General features: G+C 36.3%; 1 protein-coding gene across 2 annotated transcripts in view; it reads left to right on the plus strand.

The window, feature by feature from the left end:
• The window catches only part of ntng2a (netrin g2a), a 61,532-nt gene that overhangs the window by 11,685 nt on the left and 33,967 nt on the right, over positions 1-15,880 (plus strand). For both annotated transcript variants that reach the window (XM_043247043.1, XM_043247041.1), the window contains exon 3: positions 1,643-2,286. In XM_043247043.1, coding sequence (XP_043102978.1) covers positions 1,643-2,286 — 644 coding nt within the window. The remainder of the gene's footprint in view (positions 1-1,642; positions 2,287-15,880) is intronic.

The raw sequence follows: 15,880 nt of genomic DNA on the forward strand, positions 1-15,880 counted from the left end.
TTGAATTGCCCCACAAAAGTAACTAGATTTTAACTCAGACCCTTGAATCCGGGTGTACCCTTGTCCTCTAAATCCATTCATATGTATTCACAATGTGTTTTTTCCTTAATAAATTGTGTAATTGTTCAGATCTGATCACAAGAATGAAGTCATCATCTCACGTTGTGCTGTGAATTCTCCAGTGACATTAGCCAAAACAACCACACATGTCTACCGGAGGAGGCCAAAGCATCGTATTGTCTGTTTACTGACACGGGTTCCTGCTGCTAAACAGTGGGCGAACGTTTCTTTTAGAGCCACGCTGCTCTTTAGACGTGACGCCATTCCTTCGAGGATAGCCGAGGTTTAGTCTAAGAACCACCTGCCGCAGCAGTTGGACTGGATTTGTACGATACAGTGAAAGACGGCAGGACTGAGTCAGTGGGGTGAGTTAGGCTAAGGTGCTCCCTGGTTACGGATCAAAGTGCTACGGTACTCCAGATGGTTGGGACAGGTAGCTCAAATTATTTTTTAATGGAAGCTAATGGTCCATGAAGACACTTGGCCTGAGAAATGTTGAAGTGGGCCGGCTATAAAACGATAACCATCCCTGGACATCGATCTGTCAGTTTTAGAGGCTGCCCGTGTGTGCGGAGACCTTTAACTCCTCAAATGTTTGTTGTGTGAGGGCTGTTGCTTACTTACAAGGGAATTAAGGGTTCAAGGGTGACCAGATGGCAATCTGTAGGCTAATCCGTAAACCTGGTGTGTCAGTAGGGCAAAGGATCAAACCCTGAAGTTACAGTAGCGACAGGAACTTTGGAAAGGGGTCACCTATCTCGACAGATAGATATAAAACATGATTTTTAAATTAAAATAAATATATATTTTTGTATTTTAAAATTTCAATAGTCTATTATGCTCACCCAGACTGTATTTATTAGATTTTTTTGTATGAGTAGCCATAAAATCCTCGTTTTAAAAAATCTATGTGATGTACTTTTAATATGTTAATATATATATATATATATATATATATATATATATATATATATATATATATATATATATATATATATATATATAATCTTAATGTTATATACACATAGAAATGTATGTTAAATTTAAATATATTTTCTATATTTAAATATGCTGCTGCATAGTCAATTAGATTTTTATTATGTTTTTAAAATGGGTCTGTTATGCTCACAATGTCTGCTTTTATTTTATGAAAATGATCATTACAATTTAAAACAAATGTTTCTGTTATCCATATTCAATATGGATTGACTTGCACGGATGAAATCTTCACCACAAAAATAGCAATGTGCGCAAACAAAATAAATATGGTCAATTTTGATTTCAAATGGACTTTAAAATATAATGGTGGCAAAGCTGATGTCACGCGATCCTTTATGAATCACTATAATATGCTGACTTGCTCAAGAAACAATGTAATATTTTTTATATTTTTGAATTAAAAGAATATAATTTTTTGAAATAGAAATGTTTTATAACACTATAAACATCTTTGCTGTCACTGTTGATTAATTTACTGCATTACACATATAATATTTCATATCTGTTTTTTAATTTAGCATAGCCTTCCTTAATTTGATATCACTCTTTATTTGACCTTTTATCTTCTTCTTTTTGTTTGTAGGAAAACCCATACCTGTGCAGTGACGAATGTGATGCCTCCACCAAAGAACTCGCTCATCCTCCAGAGCTGATGCAAGATCGTGAGCGAACTGGACTCATCACATACTGGCAGACTGTAACATGGAGTCGTTATCCTGAGCCTCTTCTGGCCAACATATCTTTATCCTGGAACAAAAGCCTGGAGTTAACAGATGACATCCAGATAACCTTTGAGTACGGGCGGCCCACAACAATGGTGCTGGACAAGTCCCTGAATTATGGACGAACCTGGCAGCCTTACCAGTACTACGCCGACGACTGCATGGACGCCTTCGGGATGTTGCCAAAGAGGGTGCAGGATCTGTCGGCCACAAATGTGACTAGAGTCATATGTACCGAGCAATACTCTCGCTGGGTCGGTTCCAAAAATGAGAAAAACGTGCGGTTCGAGGTCTTGGAACGCTTCGCCATTTTTGCTGGGACAAAGTTGCAAAACATGGACAACTTGTACACACGCATGGAGAGTATGAAAGGCCTCCGAGATTTTTTCACCTTCACAAACCTGCGGCTCCGGCTGCTGAGACCGGCGCTCGGAGGAACATACGTACAAAGAGACAACCTGCTCAAGTACTTCTACGCCATCTCCAATATCGACATACCAGCAAGGTAACGATGCACACCACCATCTTTGTGTTACTCGTAGATAGCTTTTTTTTTGGTTAATTACTCATTTTCCAGGCTTTTCTGTAGTTGTATTGAGAGAAAAAGTAGAAAAATGATAGGAAACTATGGGAGATCAAATTAATATCGATAAGCAAAGCTGACTAGTTTCTCATACATGTGCTAACTGGAAGACCATGACTAGAGTATTCTGCTCTTTTAAACCATAATCGCTAGAAGTGCAGAAAAGACCCAACCTTCAAGGGTGGTCATTTCACATAACCTTATGAAATATGAATGCATCAAACCTTCATCTTGGTAGAACTGATAAATTTGGGTCTCAGATACTGTGGAGCTGCAAGGCCTTGAAGATCTTCCACGCTGACTTGGCATTCAAACTTGGCAATGCTTTAGGTTTCATCAGATATAATTTTTTAACTGTTTTGATAAATATTGCATGCAAGCATGCATATCTTAATGCACATCAAAAAAGCATTCACTTTCGGTCCTGGAATTAGTAGGTCAACTAATGCATCCTACATATGTAAAAAACTTAACTTGTTAAAGTTAAAGCAATTACTACCAAATAGAGGATAATCTTCACCTCAATATCACCTTGGCTCCTGAATGTTAATTAGGTATTCAACAAATAGTTACAAAATTTAACTAACAACCTGGTCTCATATAAATATGTACAAGTTTTTATGGGTCAGATTTAATGTGCTTTCCTGCATGTTTGGCTGCAGTTTCAAAGAGTTTGTGGACCCCAGCACGTTTTTATTACATTAATGTAGGTACTTATTGCTGTGTTTTTATTACGTTAAATATCTGGGGACTGTTGCTAAAAGTTAATGCTCTATCGTGTTATATGAAATATGCCCTACACCAGGGATCACTAAGTTCAGTTCAGGAGGGCCGGTGTCCCTGCAGAGTTTAGCCCCAACCCTATTCTAACTCTAAGCTAATCAAGGTCTTACTAGGTATACTTAAAACTTCTAGGCAGGTGTGTTGAGGCATGTTGGAGCTAAACTCTGCAGGACAACGGCCCTCTGGGATCAAGTTTGATGACCCCTGCCCTACACCAAATCCAACCCTAAACCTACCTCATAGTGTTAACAAATGCAAAACTGATCTAAAAAAGCATTTGTTGGTACAACAAATGTGTGTAATTTTAGATTTGAACTGTTTTGTCTAACAATAGTTACACGGGATCGAAGCTCATCTCTCCAGTATGTCTCTGTACTCCGTGAGCTACCGAACCGACCTACTGTCTATCAGAACCCACAGATATGAAGCTATATATGTGTAATGCTAACATTCAAAAGCATCAGTTTTTAAATATACCAGCATATTAATATTGTTTTCTTCAAGTCATTGTGCGAAAATAATCAAAACTCTATTTATGTGAAAAGGAATAAAAGGTGTCTTTTACTGCCTCTAGTGTTAATTTCTTTTAGAAACTGCGGTGGTACTTTGTTATTGGTACGTATTTCGTTCGCACCCAGGTAAATTTATTCCATGAGACCAGAAATTTATATTACTTGCATTTTTGTTCAGTCAGTTTATCACCAATGATAGATGCTTCTGTTGAGTTATGTGCACAAACATAACAGACCTATGTAATGCTTTCTGTGCACCATATAAATCTACATACAAGTGCATATTTTAATATCACAAAACCTCAGCCTAAAAAAGCAAGCTCTGCTGATCTGTCTTCATAAATGTCCATAGAAAAGCATCTTGGCATATATCAAACTAGTTGCTCTATACGTTAAAGTGATCAGTTGGCACGCATAGCTATGATAAAAATGTCCAGCAGTGAAGGGGGATCAATGCACAGCCCAAACCTCCGGTAATGCAAACCCTCAATCGATACTTATTCTGGTATGTCAGAGAGGAAATTGTTTTAACGGCGACAGGGAATGGGATGGGTTAAGTAGACAAATGGACAAGCAGAAAGCGGCCTATGAGAGCGCTGACTGATGTTCCAGCGTTTCACAATGAGAGGAGCGCTGGAGTGGAAATGTTAAGCTAATACCCAGCGGAAGATCGTCCTGGGATATTTTATTCATTCCACAATATTGGGATGCGTTTCAGCAGCATTTGAATAATAAAAATGGCACGGCCTCCCTGATGGCCCGCCCTGCGAGTACTCGTCTATATAGAGTCTGCAGGGTTGGTGGGTGTTGGGCACGATAATCAGATCAGGCTCCACGACTGGTGACGGCCCATTTCCTCCATCATCAAGCATGCGCTGATAATCAGTGCTAATAGCCTATAATAAGATGGGCCAAGAATCCTTAATTGAGGAAGATGAAGTGTTACTTGTTTAAAGCAATTAAAGTACGCTGTTAATTTCCATATTTACCTCTTTATTTTGTGGCTTGTTTGCCAGGAGATGTTACGCGCGCTCTGATAATGATGTTTGCCTTTTTATGCAAGGTGCCAGCGATACTACTAACTCATATTCCTGCGGAACGCATCTAAAAATAGTCTGACTGAACAATGAAAACATATTCCTCAGTTGTTTTTTTTCCCTCCTGTTTTGATGACATTCGTGAAAAATCTTCTTGATCAGCCCATTTGCCACTAAAAAGTAATCTTTAGGATGCATCGCAGTACACTACGCCACGTGTCAGTGAACATAATGACACACAATCATTCTCCCTGTGAAGATTCGTTGTTTTGAGGGCGTACAACTCTAATATGTAAAAGGATATGGCTTGCGTTTCATCCTCACCTTCTCCTCCCAGCTCTGGTTTGCTGCAGTCTGACGTGAGATACAAGACAGTAGAAAGAGTTCACAAATAGGCATCCCAGTAGATGGACCGGATTTGGAAACGCTAGGAGAGCGGGAGGGTGGGCTCGTGTTCCATCAGACAAATATCCCAAAGACATTGCTTGAACCTTAATTAAACCTGGTAAGGGAGGAAATAAATAAATAAGCACGATTCCCAGGGTTCATGTTAATTTATGCAAAGGCTTGAGTTGATCGGATGCATCTCCTGTTCCCGTTCCCCCTTCCCTTTCCTCACATGAAACCCTTCCAATGTATCAAGATACTGCATATCAAAGAAACCAGGGATGGCTGCTGAATTTAGCAGAAGGGATTTGGGAGAAATAACGCTGTTTTATTAATATACACAGAACCTGATAGGCCATTACTAAAGATCAAGGTCGAACGGAAATAAAACGGGTCGTGTAAGCCTATCAGAACTTGCATCTTAGAGATGTCCTTGGGCCTACGTTGGCAAAGAGACAGAGGCTATGGAAGGAAGGTGAGATGCAGGAAGCTCCAGAGGTGCCACGAGGACAACATCAGGATCATTCCATCTTTTTCACTCGTGTGTGGGCAGAAACTCTATCATGAAAAGACCGCCATGAAGAGGTGTTTTGTGGAGAATCGAGAATCACTCAGAGATTGATTCACACCCACACTTAGATTGTGCCGTTGTGCTCTTGTATTAAATGTAAGTGCTTGTGATTTCAATCATTTAATCAACAGGCCTGAAAACATCAAGACATAGCGATATACATGTATCAAAAAAGTTGAAAAGTACATACCAGTCAAGTTTGAAGACACCTATTCGTTCTGTATTATTAACAGTACTTTGACAATTTAGCTTCCCATCCTACTAACAAAATATAGCATTTATGATACACATACAGACTGTATACACATAAACATGTATGGCAAATATAAAACAATATATTATATAGTCAGTCATGTATGCAGCAAGCAAAAAGAAGTAGGCTGTCTTATTCATTTACATAAAATATGGATTTGAGTGCAACTCAACATGAATCAGTGATACTTAAATATAAATGAACAATCTGAATGAAACAATTCACTAGATGAACTATTAAGTGAGCAAACCGATAAGAGATGAAGTTTAGGTATGTGTTTGATTATTGCTCGGGTTACACTATTGTTGAAATGTTAAGGGTTCAGATTTTTAAAATGAAATATTTTATTCAGCTAGGATGCCTTAAATAGATCAAAAATGCTGCTTTTTTGAAATGTCTATTTATCAAAGAATCCTTTTTTTGTTTTCACAAAAATATGAAGCAGCATAATAAGCCAAAATTATTAGAACACTATTATTTTTACCAGCTAAAAACATCTTAAGTCAATTATTTCTATCTTTTGCTGTAGTGTATCAGTAGATTACATTTCCAAACATAAATCAGTAGTTTACTTTTCCATTCATTTTGCCATTATCCAGAGGAACTGTGGCAACGACCTACAAGCAAAGATACCTGAAAAACTATGCACCAAGAGCAAAAACTGCTTCATGTAAAACATGGTCACACCAAATGATGACTTAATTTAGGTAATTAATAAAGAAAAGTTGATTAATAAAGAAAATGTATCTATGACATTTCTGACAGAATTCTCATTTTACAATGCCTAAAAGATTTAACGGTACTCTAGCTTTGAAGATAGGTTTCTTAAACAAGGCATCTGTGGCATCTGCCACAGTTCTTATGGATTTAGACTATCTTGGCTTGTTCTGTTTTTTCATGTCATTCCAGACATTACATATACTTCACAACATTACTGATTTACTATACTTTTAATCAAATAAATGCCGCCTTGGTGAGATAAGAGATTAAAGATTAATGTATAGCACTAAAAACAGTATATAATTAGTATAAAAAACTGTGTACACATTTATATACTATTATGTAGTATGCTAATCCAAATGCTGCTATACAAGTGGCAACTTGCACTGACACTTTAGGGTTAATAAGCAGCGCTCATCTGTGTTGATATTTAGTACTTAGGGTCCTGTGGCAGGGGTCTAATGGGTAAAGTAAAGCAGCAGTCAGCTTTGACCTCATGATCATGAACAGACAGATTTGCTAGCTGTGTCTGAGATCTGGGCAGGACCATTTATTCAGTCTAACCCTCATTGACCTCCTTCATCGGTCCCATTAGGAAAATGTCAGTCTGTCAGAAAGGTGTCCTCTAGAGGAAGGGAAATCTCTGGACATCAGATGGCGTCTCTTGATTCTCTATGCAATTTCTGTGTTCTCTGAGAGGCACCTGAGCCCTGAATATAAGGTGTATGACTGGCAGAAAGGGTGTGAGAGACATTGGCAGGCTTGTCAAAAGTGAACTTGGGCAATTTGGAACTGGACAGTTTGGGACAGATCAGACGACACCAGTCGTGTGCTGTCAGACTCGTCTGTCTTTTCACTGAAGCATTTGTTTCACTGAGGTTCTGAGGTCAAAATGTGCTATCAGATGTAAAAACAGTCAACAACACTGAAATACCCCATGACCCTGCTGGATTGCCATACTAACAGGAACACCAGCACAGCAAAATCCAATGGTGGAAACTAGATTTAATTTACATCTAGTCATTTAGCAGATGCTTTTATCCAAAGCGAATTTCAAATGAGGACAACAGAAGCAATCAAAACCAACAAAAGACGGAAACACATTTTTTTGGTTGCTTATTAGCATGCATGTTGCTGGATTATTAGTTTATCATATTAATTAGCACTAATAAATATTAATGTATTGGTGCTAATTAAGCACATATTATTCCTTATGCCCTAATCCTACCCAATACCTAAACCTGACAACTACCTTACTAACTATTAATAAGCAGCAAATTAAGAATTTATTGATGGAAACTTTGTAGGTAATACTTAACAAGATTAAAGAAAAGCCTAGTGTTAAGAAACAAATAAATTAAAAAAAAAATTTTTAATAAAAAGAAGACAGATAAAATAAAATTAGAATAGAGTACTAGAGGTCAAGTAAAGATGTAAGCAATTTTAGCAGTTTGTTAGATTCAGCTGATCATATTGAGTTGGGCAGTTTCTTGAAAAGGCCTGTGAAAGTGATTTTATGCCTCTTTGGGATGGCACAATAGTGCACTGTTCACTTGCAGAACGCAAGCTTCTACTGAACTTAGGTAAAAGGGTGCAGGGCCAGTGGTGGTTTTGTAGGCAAACATTAATGCGAGCAGCTATTAGTAGCCTGTGCAAATTGATGAACAGAGGTGTGACATGCGTTATTTTCAGCTCATTAAAGATTAATTTTGCAGCGGCATTTTGAATTTATTGTAGAGGTTTGATGGAATTGGCTGGAAAACCTGCCAAGAGAGCATTGCAATAGTCAAGTCTAGCCAGAACAAGAGCTTGGACAAGGAGTTGTGTTGCATGTTTAGAAAGAAAGGGCCAGATCTTCCTAATATTTTATAAAGCAAATATGCAGGGCCGAGCAGTTTTAAGCAAAGCGATCTGAGAAATTCAGCCTATCTTCGATCACAACACTCAGGTTTTTGGCTGTTTATGAAGGAGTTATGGTTCATGAGCCTAACTGGAAGGAGAAATTGTGATGAAGGGTTTGCTGAAACTTTAATTCTGTCTTAGCTAGGTTGAGTTGAAGGTGATGGTCCTTCATCTAGCAAGGAATGTTTGTTAGACAAGCTGGGATGCGAGCAGCTATCTTCAGATTATCAGGATGGAAAGAGTGCCATCAGCATAGCAGTGATATGAAAAGCCATGTTTCTGAATGAGAAACCAACTAATTTAATGGGGTCATATGATGCGATCTTAAGTTTTCCTTTCTCTTTGGATTGTTACAAGCATATTTTGGTATATGCATAGACACCATAGAGATATTCTTTATTAAAGTTATGACTTCTCCACACCCCCTAAAATGGCTCATTTAAACACACCTTCGCTTTTCTACATCACAGAGTGGCTTTATTTTTTTATGAGATCGCCCACATGTTTATGCAAAGAAAGAACGCAGAAATATTATTTTTGCTGTAGTGTTGTTCCTGGCGCCATTGTTCTGGAGATGCTCTGTTTCGTTGTGAAAGGGAAACTACTTTGTTTGTGCTTCGAAAAGAGGACACAAATAGAAATCAGTCATTAAGTTGCATTCACAACGCTGTTCCAGAAGAGTTCAACACAAATATTAGAGTCTGTTCAGCACATTTATGGAGGACTGATTCCTAAAACCTGCAGAGCAGCCTATAAAGTAAGGCAGTGCCAACTCTGCAAGGACAGTCTGGTGCTTCTGACTCACAACCTTTAAGTAAGTTACGTTTTCTCAATAAAAGGACCTGCTACTTATCATTCAAATGCGAGTTTTGAGCAGTGAAGGGTAGTGCTTGTTGTTTGTTTCTATGATCACGAATGCAGACATGGTGTTATGTTTACATGTCCCTACTGGATGCAACAAATGCCTCATTTGTAATGGCTTTTATTGTTTTGGTGTCATAGTGCTGGGATATGGCATCACGTTACGGTAAGGGGCGTAACATTCCTGACAAACATTCCTGACAACCAGCCAGTCACAATTCACTCGATAGATAGCCAATCAAAGCACACCTCAGTTTTTCAGAATGATGAGCTTTGTGCAAATCGATCAGTTTCAGGAAGGCGGGGCTTAGATGACAAAAAATTGCATTCAGTATGTGTCAAAACAAATTTGTTTCTTGAAACTTAAAATGCATATACACATTGCATTACACCAGATACACAAAACAATGTTTTTTTTTTAGCAACATCATATGACCCCTTAAAAAAAATTACAGATTTTAAAACAACATATCCTAATGACCAGCTACAGTGGTCTTTTCAGCAGGGAAATTTGCTTTGTCTTACGTTTTTCTTTACGTTTCAGATTTTAATGTTTCTCTGGTTACTTTAGTTTTAGGACGCCTTTTCATCATAAACCCTTAGATAATAACTTGTGGAGGAATTTCCCTCTGCTCCTTCACACAAAGCAATCCCGTTATGTAAGAATTGAGGAATATCTCTGAGTGGGTACGTGACATGATTCTATGAATGATTCTCTGCAGGCTGCTCTAACTGAGGCTCAAATGCATTGTGGTCTCTCTGGAAAAACAAACCGCTGTGAAAAACCCAACAGTTGACACAAGGCTCACAACACTAGTGAATTAGCTGAGCAATCTGCATGGTTAGTACAGTCTGAACGAGAGCTCTTCTCTACAGAAACATCCCTACATCCCTTCACGGCGGTCAGAATCCATAAATCACAGAGAGAGCCACATACCCATGTTATCGGCATAGTTTTTTTTTGATATGTTACTTTGTTCAGCTGGGAACTGTCAATATTCAGACGTGCTGACAGTTGCTTAGTGTCTACAGTGCACTGTGCTGTGAATGACCTGACAGGCCATCGTATGCTGCCATCCCTGCTGAAAACACCAGCACATGTTAGGGATTCTGATATTTTAACATCTAGCTGCTAAAAATCAACTTTAGTTGTCATTCTCAACCCTTTTTTGTTTATAAATTATGTATTTCTAAGTGGAACTTTGTTTGTGAAAAGGGGATGTTACATACCAGAATGGACCAAATCTTGAAAGAAATGGAGAGTTCTGTCAGAAAAAGAGCAAGTTAGTGCATTTTGATAATTTTTTTTTTAATTTGTCATATATAATGTAATGTAGTGTCTCTAATAGAAATACTGTACTTTAATAACATCACAACAATCTCTTATGTCCTACATTAATTTTATTTTAAAAAATAAAGTAAAAACAAATATTACCAATGTAAAATAAGTATTTTCAATTTTAATGCATTTAAAAAATCTGTTTATAGCATTGATGGCACTACTGATTTTCAGCAGCCTCTACCTTTTCTCAGTTTTCAGAGTTGCATGATGCTTCAAAGATTATACTAATAAGCTGACTTATTAAAGTCATTACTTATTATCTTATCATTATTTGTTATTTATCTATTTTGCGAATACCATAATACGTTCCCCCACATGGTTCTTTGATTAATAAAAAGCTCAAAAGAACAGCATGTTAGTGCTGTGAATATATACACATAAACACATGTAAATATTTTCGAAATATATGCTGTGTGACTTTACGTAATATACACAATACACACACACATTATGTAAACAAAAACTTATTAGTAACTTTTAGATGTGATTAATCGTTTCACTGCACTAATTTAAATGTTTTTTGGTTTTTTTTTTTACAGTAAATTGCATTTAAGTATTAGCTTTAAAAAACTGCATACAAAATGTATGTTTTTGTTTTACATTCAAAGTTGAGTAAACCGTAAACTGGACTAAAGTGAATGAATACGATTAGACAAAATATGAATTTCTAGGACATTTTTGTCAAAAGGACAACAATAAAGCAAAGCTGTAAAAATGAACACTGCTTGAAGGTCTCTGAGGGCAGTCATGTAAGTAGGTTTGGGGGCAGCAGATCCGTGTCAACAGATCAATGAAGGCTCTTTTCAAAGCCGCTCGGACACTTCTGAAGAGTTAAGCACTGAGTTTCCTTTGGACAGGGCCTTGAGCGAGCTCGATGCTTCAGTGTGTGTTGCGTTTCAACTCAACCTGTAGTGCTGCATTTAGTGCACACTTGGTTTAATCTCACATTCTCTTTTTTCATCTTGTTTAGTGTGCATCTCTTGCCATACTGAGCCGGTTCATCCCACAGCTGGAAAAAAAGTTTTTTAAGTTTTCTGCAAGTTTTGAGGTAGAGAGAGAGAGTATTAATACATTTTAAAATGCAGTCTGTGGGTTCCTGCTCTAAAATAACATTTATTCAATTAGATTTTTGGGGAATATTGGCAGTTATGTACAGGAAAACCAGCAGAAAAACAGACCCACAATATTAAGTGCCATCAGTACATTTAATCATGTGTATGACTGAAGTAATGACTAATGAAACTTCAGCTTTGACATCAAATAAATTATATTTTTTATTCATATAAAACCTATTATTTTAAATTTCAATATTCTACTACAATATTACAGTTTTTTTTGGTGGGGGGTTGTTCAAATTAATGCAGCCTTGATAAGCATAAGAAACGTAAAAAAAATATTACAAATATTAGTGATCCCAGATTTTGACCAGGAATGTATGCACGGATAAAAACAAGTATTTACCTTAGTTTGTGAAAAACAGACATAATTTTAAACTTTGTTTTTTTTCTTCTGCTTTCTTTTATAAAAATGTTGTCAGTATATTCTAGACATTTTCAGAACCTTTAGCACTTCAGTAAATTGGTATATTAACACTATACGTTGCGAAATTTACATTTCAACAGTAAATTAAAGTTCAGTCCACAAAACCTAAATTGTTGATTCAGATTTTTATGGTAAATATCTGGCAACCATAGCTACTGCATTTCACAGTAAATTTTACAGATTGTATTTACAGTGTACAGTTATATACAAGTTTAATATTTAGTCTTATTTTGTTGTAATCCTTTAACTGAAAATGAAGCATGAAGTAGAGAATGATATATATATATATGATTTTTTTTTATAACTTTAGTTAGGGTTGCTAAAACACTGCATAAAGTTTCATAGACAAATTTCAAAAGCCGACTATTTATGTCTTCACTTCCATTTAAATATTATTGGTGTATTTGACCATGATTTTCACCACACTGCGTTGCGTGGGCACATGTGTGATCTGCAATTTTTGCTTTTGTCTGCAGTTGCTTTCATGTGATGTAATACTTGCCCTAGTTTTAGGTGAAGATTATGCTGGCGATACGTCGGTACAGTTAGAAGCAGAGAGGAGAATGTATTATAAATGCTCGGGTCTAGCAGAGCTGCTCTTACAGTATTCCCACCGGAGCTCCTTGAGTTTGCTTCTAAAAAGCCGAACACCATCAGCGCTGACCATCAAAGATGAGTCCTTGGCCTGAGTTACTCTTCTGCAAAGGTTACATTAGCGAAGAGGCCAGGGGCGCAAACTCAGGCTTGCTTCCTCTCTCCCCGCATGCTCGCTGCTGTAACATATGCGAAGATATATTATTAAACACACACCGAGAAAGAGTGAAAGAAAAAAAATACTGTGGGTTATTGGCAGTGTGGAAATTCGGATGGCATGGTCTCCAAAGCCCCCGCGGTCTTTCTGTCTTTGTTAGCGCCACTCACAATCGTTCAAAACCCAATTAATCTTTGTAACATTAAAAAGAGATGTACAGCAGTTTAAAAAATATTGCTGATGACACCACATTACCCTTAAAACCGTAATTCAAAATTATAGAAATCTGGGCTCTTTATTGGCATTAAAGCATAACATTTGTTTACAGAGTTGTTTGATTAAGTGCATTCTGCTGTTTGAGCTTCCAAAAAAGCTTGACGGAAAGTCTCAACCACTTGAACGAGTTTGGGGCGGGACTATTGGCTGTCCAACCAATAGAGTGTTCAGGGAACCTGTTTGAAAAACACCATTCGACATGACAAAAATGATGAAAACGTTCACAAATCTTCTTTGTGACTTCCTTCTGATGACATATAAACATCTACAATCGTTTAGTCGAATCATTTAGTAATCTTCGATGAATAGCAGTAATGATTTAGTAATGACTGATGAATAGCAAAAAAACTGTGTTTTTTGTTTTTGTTAATTATAATAAACAAAAATAAAAGGAATAGACAGAAAAGAAAAAGGATAGAGAAGTTAGTTTTTTTGGAAAGAATAGAATTAGAATCGAGATTACTGTTAGAGGGGGAAATAAAGATAGAAGAGATGTTTTAGACAATTTTTGAAGATGGCTAAGTATTTAGATATTGTTGTAGGCTATATACAATATCTGTAAAGACATTATTTCAGGTTCCAATACTGACTGGTTTTTGTGAACGTCAGCAAGCTGTTGACATTTTAGTCTATATCTGACATTTTGAGTTTATATCTATTTTTCGAAAACTATTATTACTATATTTAACTATTATAAACTATATTTCCTACATTACATGTTTTATTCATTTTTTGTCATTTAATTTTGCTGTGTATTATTTATTTATTTATGTAGTTTTGGTGCCCTTTTTAAATATTTTTTTTTTTATAAATAAGAACACAAGTAATAAGAAGTACAATAAAGTACAATCAAAGCTTTAATTCTAATCATAAATTTAAACATGTAATCTGTCGATTGTCCTGCAGGTGATCTTATAATTCTCATTACGAATTTTAAGATTTTCAAGTGCTACTTAAGTAATAATACTTTTTTGGAAGGACGGCGTAATATTAAGATCAGTTATATGATACAAACTTCTGCATGAAAGGTCATTTTCAAAAAATCATAATGGGGCACTTTTAAAGGTTGAACTGAACATAATTGCAATAATTTCATAACTTTGTTATATTCTAAAAAAATATTTTCTAACATAGTATTTTTGACATTTTCCAATACAAATATCTGAACATTCTTGAACAAAATACAAAATAATGTAAGACATTAATTATGTAGACATTTTTGAAAAAAAATGTAGGGCCAGATTGAATATGCATTTTTGGGAGTTTCCCTTTAAGACGCAAAAGTTATTCAAATTAGTCATTCATTTATTTTGACTGCCAATAGAAGATACTATCTGAACATTGCCAAGCCATTTTATTTTAAATTTGCTTGAGGAACTAAAAGACGAATAGGAGCCCTATTACAGGTCTATTAAAACTTTTTTAGTTCTTTGTTTGTCAATTTGTACTGCACTTAGTATATCGGTCAGTATGTAAATGATCTGTTGCATCTGATGCATCTATGTTCTTTTTTAATTTTCGCATTGTTAGTAAATCATAATATACAATAAATCAATTCCCACTGGCAGACGTATTTGCTCCAAGCAGGCACACAATGTCATAAAACATTGATATTTGGTTAAATTTTGATTGCGACATCAGGTGAACAAAATTCAGCGTAAATTAAACGTTCAATTGATGTTGAATTTATGTTAATTTTAGGTTGTGAAACCAAAATCCAACATTAAGTCAAAGTAAAGTTGACATCAAATGCTGACGTCAACACAATTTTCATTTTCAACCGAAATGCATCTTCTGTCCAACTTCAATCTGACGTTATTTAGATGCCCAGTGCCTGGTGGGCTTGTTTTAAGTTTAACTTTTTTCAGAAAATACCACATGCCTTTCATTTTTTCTTGTCAAATAAATGTATCCTCATTTTAAAATGTTTAGATATTTATATTGCAAAAGACAAAAATACTGAGGAAGGAAAGCATTTTTGCAGTGTAGTACTACAGAAATTACTCGTTTTGTCTTTAATCAATTTTGAATCCTACAGTGATTGTTACTGAGATTCCCTCATTCCCAGGTGGTGAGAAGTTTGAAATTTAATAGTGCAAAGTGCAATTTCATAGCCAAGGCAAGACTTGTGAAATGAAAATACAATATGGTGATGCATTTTGCATCAAAGCTGTAGAAGAAAGCTTTGAGATAAATTTGATATTGAAGTTTTTTCACCCAACCTATTGACATCTTCTCTATCTGACAATCAAAAGAAACCTTCAAAGCCAGCGTCCATGAGTTTTATGAATGTAAGAGCTGAATCAAGCCAGACCCATACCCAGCCAGAGGAATCAACCAACATATTTTTTTAATCCTAGTTTGTGGCCGAATACTTGTCTGTTTACATATGCATTGATCTAGCTAACCCATCCACCAGAGTCTGTTTTCATCTATCTCTGCGCTCAGAAGTGGGTATTATATGACTAATGATGCACTCTCGTGGCTGTGTATGATTAAATTAACCCATGCCTTTTACCCTGAGCCCAGTCATAATTTTTTATGATGGATGAAAAGCCAAAAACTGCTCAGAAGCCCCC

Source organism: Puntigrus tetrazona, chromosome 8 (genome assembly GCF_018831695.1).
Source record: "Puntigrus tetrazona isolate hp1 chromosome 8, ASM1883169v1, whole genome shotgun sequence".
NCBI classification, from domain to species: domain Eukaryota; kingdom Metazoa; phylum Chordata; class Actinopteri; order Cypriniformes; family Cyprinidae; genus Puntigrus; species Puntigrus tetrazona.